This window comes from Montipora foliosa, chromosome 9, assembly GCF_036669935.1.
Source record: "Montipora foliosa isolate CH-2021 chromosome 9, ASM3666993v2, whole genome shotgun sequence".
Taxonomy (NCBI): Eukaryota; Metazoa; Cnidaria; class Anthozoa; order Scleractinia; family Acroporidae; genus Montipora; species Montipora foliosa.
The window spans coordinates 2288679-2301178 of NC_090877.1; the positions used below are offsets into that span (position 1 = coordinate 2288679).

General features: G+C 38.7%; 1 protein-coding gene across 1 annotated transcript in view; it reads right to left on the reverse strand.

Annotated features, from left to right (window-relative positions):
- Nucleotides 1–12500, reverse strand: part of LOC137969533 (polyunsaturated fatty acid 5-lipoxygenase-like) — a 42078-nt gene that overhangs the window by 9664 nt on the left and 19914 nt on the right. The window contains exons 6-10 of the mRNA XM_068815831.1: nucleotides 11699–11878; nucleotides 8628–8651; nucleotides 8286–8383; nucleotides 7707–7908; nucleotides 5717–5823 (exon numbers count right to left, since the gene is read on the reverse strand). Of these exons, the coding sequence (XP_068671932.1) occupies nucleotides 5717–5823; nucleotides 7707–7908; nucleotides 8286–8383; nucleotides 8628–8651; nucleotides 11699–11878 (611 nt within the window). The remainder of the gene's footprint in view (nucleotides 1–5716; nucleotides 5824–7706; nucleotides 7909–8285; nucleotides 8384–8627; nucleotides 8652–11698; nucleotides 11879–12500) is intronic.

The following is a 12500-nucleotide window of genomic DNA, read 5'->3' on the forward strand; positions in this document are numbered from 1 at the left end:
CACTTTAGCAAGATTTTCAACACTATGAAGATCTCGCAAACACCTCAACACCTATGAAGATCTCGCAAACTTAATGGACGACAGAGATAGATGGAAAGAACTTATCAATGAGAGCCAAGCTAGCTCGACCTGATTGATTGATTGATTGATTGATTAAAGAATTCAATTGTTATGTAAAACGTTTGGCGCGAATTGAATCCAATTGCGGGTTTAGTTTTGGTTTTATGTTCCTGATGAATAGCATCTCGTAGATTAAACAGTCAAACTTTGAGCGGCATTTCTTTAGAACTGTAAATTGGTCTTGTAGATTAGTTGGTTGCAGCCTGTGTTCTTCTTCCAAGTGTTTACCAATACAAGAGTGTTTATGTTCGGCGATGCGTTCAAGAGGTGTCGGGATGTGTATCCGACATAATCTGTATCACACAGATCACATGAAATTTTGTAGACAGCGCAATGTCGGTTAATTAGGGAAGGTTTGGCCTCCACACCTTTGATGTCATCAATGATTTTTCTACTAGTAAACAACACTAAGCGCAAATTACTTCCAATTTTCTTGCTGAGTTCGCTGAGATCATTTCGTACAGCGTCGGGCGATCTCTGATCTTTGAACGGCAAGACAATTCTAATGGGCTGATCTAGTGGGATTTGGTGCAGTGGTTCGGCTTCATCTTGTGAACGGAGACAGAGCTGAAAAACGACTGCGCATGCGCCAGATAGGGAGCACAAATCGTGCATGAGACGCGAGGTGTCCATTTCGATCGTTTGATCTCGTTTTCTGCCTGTGTCACTTTATAACTCTTGACGGTGTGAATTTTGGAAGTGAGATCGTGGTGATTTAATTTAAGGAGACACATCAGATCTGTGTAATATATTTGCGTGGAATTTTTGGGCCTTGAGATCGAAACCCAGTTAAATTTGTTTGGGAATATGCGCTGCAGAAACTAACGGAGCCTACGGTGAGTGTTCCATATTTGTTTTTGAAGCATGAAGTGTTCACAACGTTTGGTTCAGTCTGCACACTAGGGTATTGCCCATGCAATCTCTACAGTTTTCATCAACAAGATAATTTGGGCAGGGTTTTCTGAAATCACCTTTACAATCAATCATACATGTATTTACAATGCGTTAATTAAACGTAACATGTTCTAAGAGCATTATTTGAAAGTTGTCAACTTTCTCCTTGAACCAAGGCAGCGGTTCATTTAGGGTGCTGCCACTCTGCAATAGCCACTTAACCTCCTGACTGCCCCCATATAGGCAGCTGTCTAAAAGAAAACACCTTGCCAACTTGTGAAGTTGGAATGAACACAAGTACTGGCCAGAACTACATAGAAAATTGAAGTTCTTTGTCCCTGTCTCAGGGCATTTCTTCAATGAAAAGGTAAATTGGTTGCAAGACTGGCCTCTGAGACTACACTCAGAAGAAGTTCTAGTTGCACAGTAGTGTGATCAATAACATTGTTTAATTTATTGCCATAGTGAGGCTTGATTACAGAATCATAAATACTTGCCTACCAAAATACCCTGTGCAATCAACTGATACACCCATGTTCGGGAGACTGTTGGCCTGTTAATTAATGGAACATCCATATATTAGGAAAAGAACAATTTGTTAAATAAAAGTGCAAAGTCCAGGCCCTGCTTCCTGTTAATCCTAGGATTATTGACGGGGAAATACTGCTTCAAAGTGGCACCCGAGTGACTTAATTGTAGTCTAGCTTCCACAATCGCCAAATAATAATGATCTATCATTGTAATAATGCAACACACTTGGTGTCAACATCTATGTCAAAACTTGGAAGATGGTATTTTTCTTTCCCCCTTGACTGGCCATTATTTGCAAATCTATGTTCAACCTAACTTCCAAGGCAAAATTATGGTTAGACTCAAATTTAAGAACATGTGTTAAGGCAAACAGTTAAGGGTCATTGGTTTATGTGTAGTTTATAGTATGTTTATATGGTTAGCTCATCATCTTTTCTTTGTCTTGGTTGTGTAATAAGAATGACTTTTTGTACTAATTTTCACAGCCCCCATAAAAACTGATATGTGCAGTTTCCTGTGTCTAGGAAAATAATAATATCATTATGATATTGTAGATTATAGCATTGCAATATGCATCTCATGGACAATAACATTCATTTTCGTTTTTTGTCCTTAGGGAGATGGATCCACCTGGTATTATTTGCGGCAGTTTTGTGAAATATTAGCTCTAAAAGGAGCGAGAAGAAATTCAGCCTTTTTTTCTCAGCAATAAACCACATTAATCTTATTGAGTTCACTTTGTCCATGTTGGTAGTGTGGAACAAAAGACTGGATAAAGTCACTGAGAAATCCAGACAATGCTGTTGAGTTTTAAGCAGTTTCTTTAGTACTCTTCTCATTGTCAAACTTTTCAGTTTCTTCTTAGAATTGAATACCAGTCCTTAACCTTTTTTCAGTTGTGAACTTTTTGGACCAGCACAGAACTTTAAGATGCCACTTTTTTAAATGTTGTACTTATAAGACAAAATGGGGACAACATATTCAAGCAAAAACATCACAAATGCATGTTGTTTGCACCTGCACGCAAACTTTGCGATTGCTTTTGATCTGATGAGTTGCCAACCCAGTAATGCTTCAGAGACGTGTAGTGACGTCGAAACCCAGAACATCTCCAAACACATTCAATTACAAGTTGTCAGAGAAAAGATTAAAAACAAACATCTTCTTGAGCATTGGGACCCACATGGAATAGCCCTTGCATATGTGTATTATACTGATGACTGGATTCCATCTACTTAATATACAATCATCTTTTTAGGATAATACTACCTACGCCAGTCGGCAGATAATGCTAGAGTAAACTTCTTGCTATACAGCTGAAAATATTAATTTTGTGGAATGCCCCTTTCAGGGATGTTTCCTAGTTGTCTATGCTCTAAAGATTTTGTTCAAACTTATCAAGTACAATGTAGCATGCATGTGTGAAATGTCTCAAGTTTAGATCAGTTTTGCAATATGCACTGTGTTGTCTGAACTGATCCTTGTAAAATTTTTGTAGTTTCTTGTCAATTGTTAAATATGGAAAAAAAAGGATTTACCTTCTGAAAGAAAAATAACATTAATGACGTCTCTTGATCAGGTTAGGATCTGATGAATTTTTATTTTAAACGGCAAGCAAATCAAGGGGCAAATTAATTTTCTCTGAGCTGTTTAATGTCATTAAGTGGGCTTTCCAGGATGAAGCACTTTTTTGCCTGCTCTCTGTGTATCATACAGTGTATAATCTTTTCACCGATTTATCTCAGTTTCTGTTGGGGCCGGCTTTCATCGCTCTTCTATAAATTTAACAAAAGATGCTGTGTAAAGAGCGAAAGATGTTTTTCATGATAATTATAAATTCGTATTAAAATTTGGAGAAACGTGGAGCTCAATTTGCCTAAGTTCTTGCATCTTTGCATAATCCATTTTAATATCGCTTTCAGCATGCTGGTCAAAATATCTTTTGTAAGCGTGTCACCATTCACCACCCGGTCTATAATTCACCATTTGTCTTCCTTTGTTGTTCAGAGTATTATAGAGAGTATCTGGAACGTCATAAGGTTTTTCAATGTCTCTTTACCAACACAGACAAAGAGGCATTGTCCTGTATCGCAACCATTCGGCGAACTAGTCTCCACCGATAAGTTCGAAGCTCTCACCAATTCCACCGGCCGAACATCGCCAAAACAGGGTTTAAGGGAATTTCTGGTCCTCCCAGAAAACCAACAACTTGCAAAAACCGTTCGAGAAACTTGCGACAAAAGCCAACACTGTCAAAAAAGTAAGCATTGCAGCGCTCGTTACCTCCATTCACCGTATAGTCACACGAAAGGTGCATTTACCGCGCGAAAACAATTTTTACACAATTTGTACACCACTTCAATTTTTGGAAAAACATCAAAACTCGTCAAAAATTGTGACAAAATCCTTATCTTTCAAACAGCGACCTTTTTGTTTTTTATTTAATCAACGGCTGTCATTTTCCGGCGAACAAATAGTCTTTTTGAATGAGCGCGCCCTTGAGCCTGCGTTTCGTCCCGCGGATCAGTGACTTGCGCAGTCGTTTTTCAGCTCTGTTGTGAACGGATGAAACTGTTGATGGTCGATTCGATAAGCCGCGGAGGATACTTCAATTTCAGAAACATTGACCTCAAGTTGTTACATTCATCAGCAAAAAGGTTTGGAGAAGATGAAAGACGATGTGCACGAATTAACATTGTTTTCAAGAGTGAGTGTTTATACTTATTGTCAACGTGTCTTTGACAGTAGAGTAAGAGGCCTTTGTTAGCTTTTGTTGGTTGTTTTTCTGTGGAGGCGTGTTGCTGGTTGACTTCCTTTCATTTCAATTTCCATTCCAACGAAGGGTAGCTTATTCTTGGTTGTTATTTCTTATCGTGAAGCCTATGGAAGGGTGGGATCCACTCAATGTTGTCAACAAGGCTTCAGCAGATGGAATATCGAGAACCATGGCTAAGGTATCGTCCACGTATCTTCTGAGAAGGAAGGTAATTTGTTTCCGCTTTCCAGCTTCTCTTCGATGGAGCACATGAAAACATTCTCCATAAGAGGGCCTAAGGGAGAGCCCATGGCAACTCCGTCAATTTGTTCACAGAGATGTCCGTTGAACTGAAAGAGTTTTGCAGCAGCCGTCAATAATTCAACAAGATCGTCCTGGGTAATGTTTAACTGATGCGTTTCGTTGAACCAGTTCCGGGCAAAGGCTTTCTTAGCGAGAATCTAGATCGTCTCTTCCAAGGGCACACTTGTAAATAATGCAGAAACGTCGTACGATACAAAGATATCATTCTCGTTGACTTGAAACTGTCGGATTTCTTGAGAAAACTCAAATATATCAGAAATTGTGTATTCGTTAGTTGAGAAGGGCTTCAACTTCTCATCCAGCCTTTTCAATTCCTTACATATTTTCACACTACTACTACTATACATTCAATCAATTAATTCTATCATGTATTTCGAACTCGATAATGATGGCATGGAGTCATCGAAACGTCGTTATATTTTTATATCGCTTATATTTATTCTAAAGTGCTTCACAAAACCTTTTATCATCAGGAACTTAACAGACGCAGAAAAAATCTTTGCCCAAGTATGTCCCAGACAGATTATGCGTCTCTAGTATAAAAACGGCCAAACACTAAACGTCCAGACAGAAAACCATGCAAGAGGTCATTACGTCAAGTTGTTTGGCAGATTCTACAATAGTCCCAGTCTGAAGCTTCGGAATAGTTTGGAAGGAGTCTTCTGTAGTTTTTATGTAGTTTTCTTTTTCCGATTACCGACTGATTTCACGAAAACAAAAATTTCATCGTACAACTACTAAGTCCCTCTCGAAAATGTATCAGGAGGTACATAAACAAATGTTTTATTCATTATTCCACTGACATGGCTGTGTTATTCATTATTCCTGATTTTCCAAACCCAAATATTCATTATTCATTTTTTTATTTAATGCCGTTATTCATTATTTATTATTCAGCTTCCACTCCCGATAATAGGAAAGATTGACGTCACTTTTCTTTGGATATTGAAACCTGCCAACCACTGAACAAAAGAAGTCGTTGTTTCAACAGCCAATTAGGTTCTGGGTGGCATGTTTTAAAATAACAGTGGATGACGTCACGAGAAACATCGCCATAGCCTTCACCTCGGTAAAACATTGTTTAGTTTATACCTTAGCGAGATGTTCCACAATTTGAGAATATCCGAGATCAGTAACCTGCACGTTCAGCTTTGCAAGCATCCAGTTGTCCCCATCGCTTGGAGTGAACACTACTGAATCTACAAAAACATTTTGAAACAATGTTTACGAAATAAACAATGGTTGACAAAAGGATTAGTATAATAATTCATTTACTGAAATAATCATTATTGTATACCAAGGGAAGAACATTTGCAGAGAAAACAACGGCAAATTACTTGTGAGGTACAATTAGCAAAACATTGAATTTAAAATGTGAATTTTATTGGTCTAACCACCAGTTAAATAGCAGGTAATATACATAAAAGTCTTTCCTGCTAGCAGACGTCTCTTTTCTCATGCGTTCGCTGGGTTTACGAGTTCGGGAAAGAGACCTCTGCTATTGGTAAAAGGTAAAGTAACTTTATTTAACGTCGGCAGTTCCTTCAGCTACGAGGCTGGTATCAATGGAAGCCGACGGTGCACCCTTTACCCACCTCCCTCTGTCGGTGCTCCGTTTTAAGAGGATTTAAAGCTATAGCTGCACGGATCAGAGGAAAGTCCAAACAGACGTTTAAGTCACCGCGGATCGAACCGGGGACCTCTCGCTCCGAAAGCCGCGCACTAGACAACTGAGCCACGACTGCTCCTAACGAAACTCGCTTTGATTCAACCGTCGTCCACAACCTTGTACTGTACTCTCCAAACCGCATGCCCCATTATATGTTTGCTTACTGTGGCCTGAGCCCACTTTGTCCCGCGCTTTCCTTTACAGTATTTTCAATGTTGTTAAGTGACCCCACACGACATGAAGTATCACATGAGGATTCGGTCGCTAAGTAACCACCGTGCATGCGCAACACAATAAATTTCGACCAATGGCAGAGGTATCTTTCCCGTACTCGTCAGCCCAAAGAATGCAAAAGAAAAGAAACCTCCGCTAGCAGAGAAATAAAAGTCGAATTAGTAGGCCATTTCCGAGTTCATGCCTTCCTCCTCTTCAAAGCAAGTCTAAGTGCAATTTTTTTGTGATGGTAATTACCTCTACTTCACGTATAAATGAAAGCTAATTTTCATAAGAAAAACTTTGCACTAAGACTCGCTTTGAAGAGGAGGCAGACATGAACACGGAAATGGGCTATATGTAAACGCTTCAGTAGTATAGAGGGTTTTCACTCACGTCATCAGAAAACCGAAACAAAAGAAATCATTTTCATGGTAATAGACCTCAATTCCAGGAGGATTAGTTGGGAACACCAAAATGGCCGCCGGACGTCACGTGAAAACACTCTACTTGGAATAATGATTGCAACTCACATGTACGTGTGTAATAAGTGTGGGAAATCGTATGAACGCGATTTATGGGCACGAGTGATGTTTTGAGGGTAAGTTCATGTGATTTTTTTGTTTATTATATACTCAACAAAATCACTCCATCGCTTTGCCCGTATTGCACTCTTTAATCTCTTTTGCACTCTATAACCTATTTATACCTTAATCATTCACCAATCAGAAACGCGATATTTTGTTGAGTATGTAATAAAACAGAGAAACACCCCACAAAAGGCATAAGGATGAGCAAAAAGTAAATAGGAAAATGCAGTTAATATGTTGGTAGCTGAGTTGTACCTAAGTCCACTGGATATGGAAAGCTTGGTGTAGAGAATAACGACTGAAGTTAAGCCTTATTGGCTGAATTGCGTACTAGAGAAAGCCTGCCGCCTCGTGAGTTCGATTCTTGGACTTCATAATTATGTGGAATGATTGGATTTTGTGGTTCCTGATGGCTTTGCTCCGATAGGTTTCAAGTGTCAATCTCTAAAGATTTAAGAAGATGATTGATTCGTTTATTTACTTATTTATTTATTTATTTACTTACTTATTTTTTATTTATTGTCTTTGGTAAATGGTGGAAAGATTTACATACTATGCCCAATCGACAGGTATTTACTCTATTCATTTGCATTTAATTTAACTTCATGACCTGGTTTATAGTCCATTTGAATTGCCACAGGAACTAGTTCATTGCGATCTGTCCCCTTTATTTTTGCAGATGCAAATAGAGCAATAGGAGATAGAGAGTCCCTCATGGTCCTACGGGGATCACGATCTGTGAGATCCGGAGATCTGGGCATGTCATCACACAACTCGTAGCGAAGAGCAAAGATAAAACCCTTTTTTATGGCCTGAAATTAAAGACGCCAAAGAAAGGTCACAAGTACATCTCCTCTTAAAAGAGAACAGAATTGTTGGCGGAAGAGATTTCACAGCTGTGACTCACCCTACGGGCTCGCCAAGCTACAGTGAAAATCGTCCAAAAAGATGTATCATTTTCCAAGCTATGGAAAAGGAACCGGAAACTTCGAATAATTCAGAAGCTGATTTTGCATTTTCTCTTGTCCAATAATGATATCTGACACGAGAACATTTTTATCCATTAAAAGGACAGGTGTCTTTAAAAACGGCACTACAGCCCACGTTAAAATTTTCGTTTAAAAAAACACAACTTGCATTACGCCTTCCAAATAATAGGCAGGAAATCTCTACCCCTCAGGCAACTTACGTCTTCCAAAGAATCATCAGTTCTCAGAGCTGTTTGTACAGCGGTTTCCCAGTCAAATGTGGGGTTCAATGTCGCATTGAGTTCGTTCCAGTCCAATCCTATTGGTCCCGCAAAAAAACAATCATCACCATTGTCATCATCGACGCAAATTAAATTTGCTTCGGAATTATGGATAGACAAACTGCCCTGACATTTAAATCTTACTGTGTTTCAAGTCATGCATTTAGTATCCAATATGTGTGCACTCTTTTATCTTCGAGGTGTTACAGACACTAACGCAAGGTCAAGACGCAACGGGTGCCATTAATTACATGTGCAATACAAGAGTCACAAATTTTTTACCTTCTATCTTCTCCTCGATGATCTCTAAAGACAACAAATTTTAATTATGTGAGGAAAAATATTCAAACAAACACCAAATACCTTTGTAAACATATCGTTCACACTGTTTGAACATGAAACCTGAAAAGGTCAATTTCGAGTTGATGTCTGCTTCTTTTTCAAAGCGAGTCTAAGTGCGACGTTTTTCTAAAGAAAATAAATTTTCATTAATATGCGATACCGGTGCAATATGATTTATTTCCATGTATCATATTCATATTGTGACCCTCAATGATATAGCAGTTGTGATATTGTCACCCTCTTTACCGTATATAACTCAGTTTAGTTTTTAAATGCGAAATAAAAAGGGCTCCGACTTGAGGTGGTCTAAGAGCTCATGGTCTTTCTATTTTGCGATTTAAGAGGTAGTAGTTGCGTCAATAATGCTTTAAAGTTGAATGTTTAGGAAACCAGTGTGTTCCTAGGATTTACTAGGTTTAGGTGGTTTCCAGTTTGAGGAGGAATTGAAGCTCTGACTAAAAAGTCCTTGAGTGATTTGTTCTTCCTGTAGGCGACAATAGGACCATTAGGAAAAATTTGCGCAAGTTTTGGGACGTTAGATATTAAAAACCAGTTTTTCATAAGGATCTCTTTAAGTTTAGGTAAAGTTGGGTTGAAGATGGTAACTGAACTGAACTGAACTGAACTGAAAAACCTTATTTAAACACGTGACATTAATGAGCCTAAAAAGGAACTCGTTACGAAAATGTACGTGTATCTACAATAGTATATAAATTAAGAAAATACTAGATTAAGAATTTATAATTAAATTACCTATCCATACTATAAATTTAAGATAGCATCTAATTAGAGCAGGAATTACAACGACATTCTAACGAACGGTAGAATATTTTTGGATGTCTTTACTTTGTTTTTCAAAGCCTCATTTCGCAATGAGAAAACTACCGCTGCCAGTGTTTTTCAACTACCTTGCGTGGTTAGACTCCAGCGCTAACCGTTAGTCTCAAGAAACAGCTGGACCAAAAATGTTCCGGAATCAAACCAGACACGAAAACGCCGAGACGAGAATTCAGTCATCGACTAGCCGATCTCTATCCAGAACCATTTGAAAATTTGAAATTGCTTCAATATGCTTTAGCAATGCTAAAGACAATTTGTCAGCACAAGAACGACAAGCACTATCTGCACTACGCACATATAGAAAGGTGAACATTAAAAAAGCTGATTAGGGGACCACAACAGTCGTCATCGATGCCCAAGACAACATCCGAGAGGGCAACGTAGAAGTCTGTGACACAAACTTTTACATCCCTCTACAATCTACAATCCTATACTGTCGTCAACGGACAAGAAGGTCAGCAACATAGTCAATGCACTGTATACAAACAGCCATATTGGCGCAATGACTTTCAGATGACTCAATCAAAGCCAGAACCCACCCAGAATACCGGTATTCTATACACTGCATGACGAAAATACACAAACCAAACCCAGTCAGCAGACCGATAGTTTCCGGTAGTGGTGGCCCTACAGAACGTATTTCAAGCTTCATCGATTCGCTTTTACAACCTATTGCTAAGAAACAGTCATATATTAAAGACACCCAAGAGAAAATGAAGGGAAAGAAAGGGAGGCTCAGGGCGTTGGCCGGGATATGTCATGTCCACGAAGTTATTAAGCGTCAGTAGTTTACAAATTTGAATGTGGCTGGTGTGATGCCAGCTGTGTTGGTTACACGGGTCGACATCTCTACCAACGAATCGATGAGCATAAAAGATCTGGATCAATATTCAATCACAGCCAAAGTCAAGACCAATCAAGAACAATAACATTTAACATGTTTTGCATTCTTAAGAAATGCTCCGGCAAATTTGACTGTCTTCTATACGAGATGTTCCTTATTCGCGAGCACAAACCGTGTATAAATATTCAAAGTGACTCGATAAAAGCTAGACTCTTCACCTAGCCCTTAGGCACTTTGAACTTGAACTTGAACATTAATGTTCTTGTTATCTGTTAAATATTATATTTTGACCTAATGATGGTGTCATGAGGACACCGAAACGTTGTCTTAAATATGATTTTACCCGTAATTTTCATCATCAAATTAATATCTAACGTCCCAAAACTTGCGCATTTTTTCCTAATGCTCCTATTGTCGCCTACAGGAAGGACAAATCACTCAAGGACTTTTTAGTCAGAGCTTCAATTCCTCCTCAAACTGGAAACCACCTAAACCTAGTAAATCCTACTCACCTACTACCTCTTAAATCGCAAAATAGAAAGAATATGAGCTCTTAAACCACCTCAAGTCGGAGCACTTTTTATTTTGCATTTAAAACCTAAACGGACCTATACGGTAAGGAGGGTGGCAATACTACAACTACTATATCATTGTCCGTTTCTTTATGCGTTTTACGGGAAGACCAATTTCAAGTTTTCCTCTTTTGCAAAAGGCGAAGTTTGACTCGCAGAGTGATTTAATATGAATCCTAGGAGCGCAGTCATGTTTCAAGAACTAATAGGGACTTTAAGATCTACAACACCGACGTCGACGCAAACGTCTTTCGCGATTATTGCATCTCGTTCACGTCGTACATTGTGGACGAATTCTCCTAAAAATAAATTGTTACTAGTGGTTTCAGATTAAAAATAAAGAATAAAATATTCACATTTGTACACTCGCGTTGTCTTTGAAACCTTACATTTGGTGGTTTCACGTCGTTGTTGTGAAGAGGACCGCAAAAATAGTTCCTAAAATTTGTGCCGCACGTGCAGCACGATAATTTTTCATGTTTTAACCAATGATATTGTTGCTTTGTGAGGTTCTCGTTGACGACCGCGTCGTAGATCTTAAAGTCTCTAATTCTTCGCCTTCAATCTTAAAAACCAACTTACCAAAGCTAAAGATATTTGTATTCTCCACTTGCACAAATCCCATAATACACCTCTTTAACCCCCCCCCCCCCCCCCCCCAAAAAAAAAAAAAAATTGTATAGGCATTGTTTTGGATTTCTCTTGGGACATCTTCATGTAGGATTTGTGCAAGTAGAGAACTAATCTTAACTTACTGGCTGCGCAGTTCCCCCAAAAGCCGTGCTGATCATAATTATCCGTTGTTGAACACCAAAGTTTGTAATGGCCATCAGTCGTGCAACTGCTGTAAACCTTTCCACGGTAGGTGAATGGAAAATGGCACCATTCACCTCTTGTTGTCTTAACACTGCAACCCTCAGCTTCTGTGGTGGACACTGTAAGTTGTTATAAAATAATTAAGATAGTACACGCACTCTCATTGGTCAATAACTGTGTTTAGATGAGAGTATGAAATCACACGAGTTTTGATTGGTTATGTAGTCAGACGCGCGTTTTGATTGGCTGGTAGGAAATATGAGCTTATATCAAGAAATCTGTTTCAATCTAAAAGTAAAAAAAAACGGTTTTTTCCTTCATTTGTCGAATTATCTTTGAAAAATATTTTATAAAAGCACTAGAGGACTTTTTTTCCGGGTTTCCATAGCCTCATCTAAACACTCGGGGGAGTTGGGAGAATTCTCGACAGTTATGCAAACCCTCGAATTAGTTCCGTAAATTAAGCGTTGTTCCGATCAATGTCATTTTTGAGAAACTACCACACCCTTGTCACGAAGTGATTATAATAACGCGAATTTATATTTTGAGATGACGTTTTCGTTGCCTTCGCCGTCGTCGTTGCTTAAGTTCCCTAATATCATTGCTTAAAAGAGGAGAAATGACAATTTGGGTCGACTCGAATAACTGGCTGAAATAACTGGCTCGAATAACTGACTGGAAAATTGTAATTTTAGATGAATTTGCGAATGACTTTGAGTGTATGTGGGCAAGAATATCAAC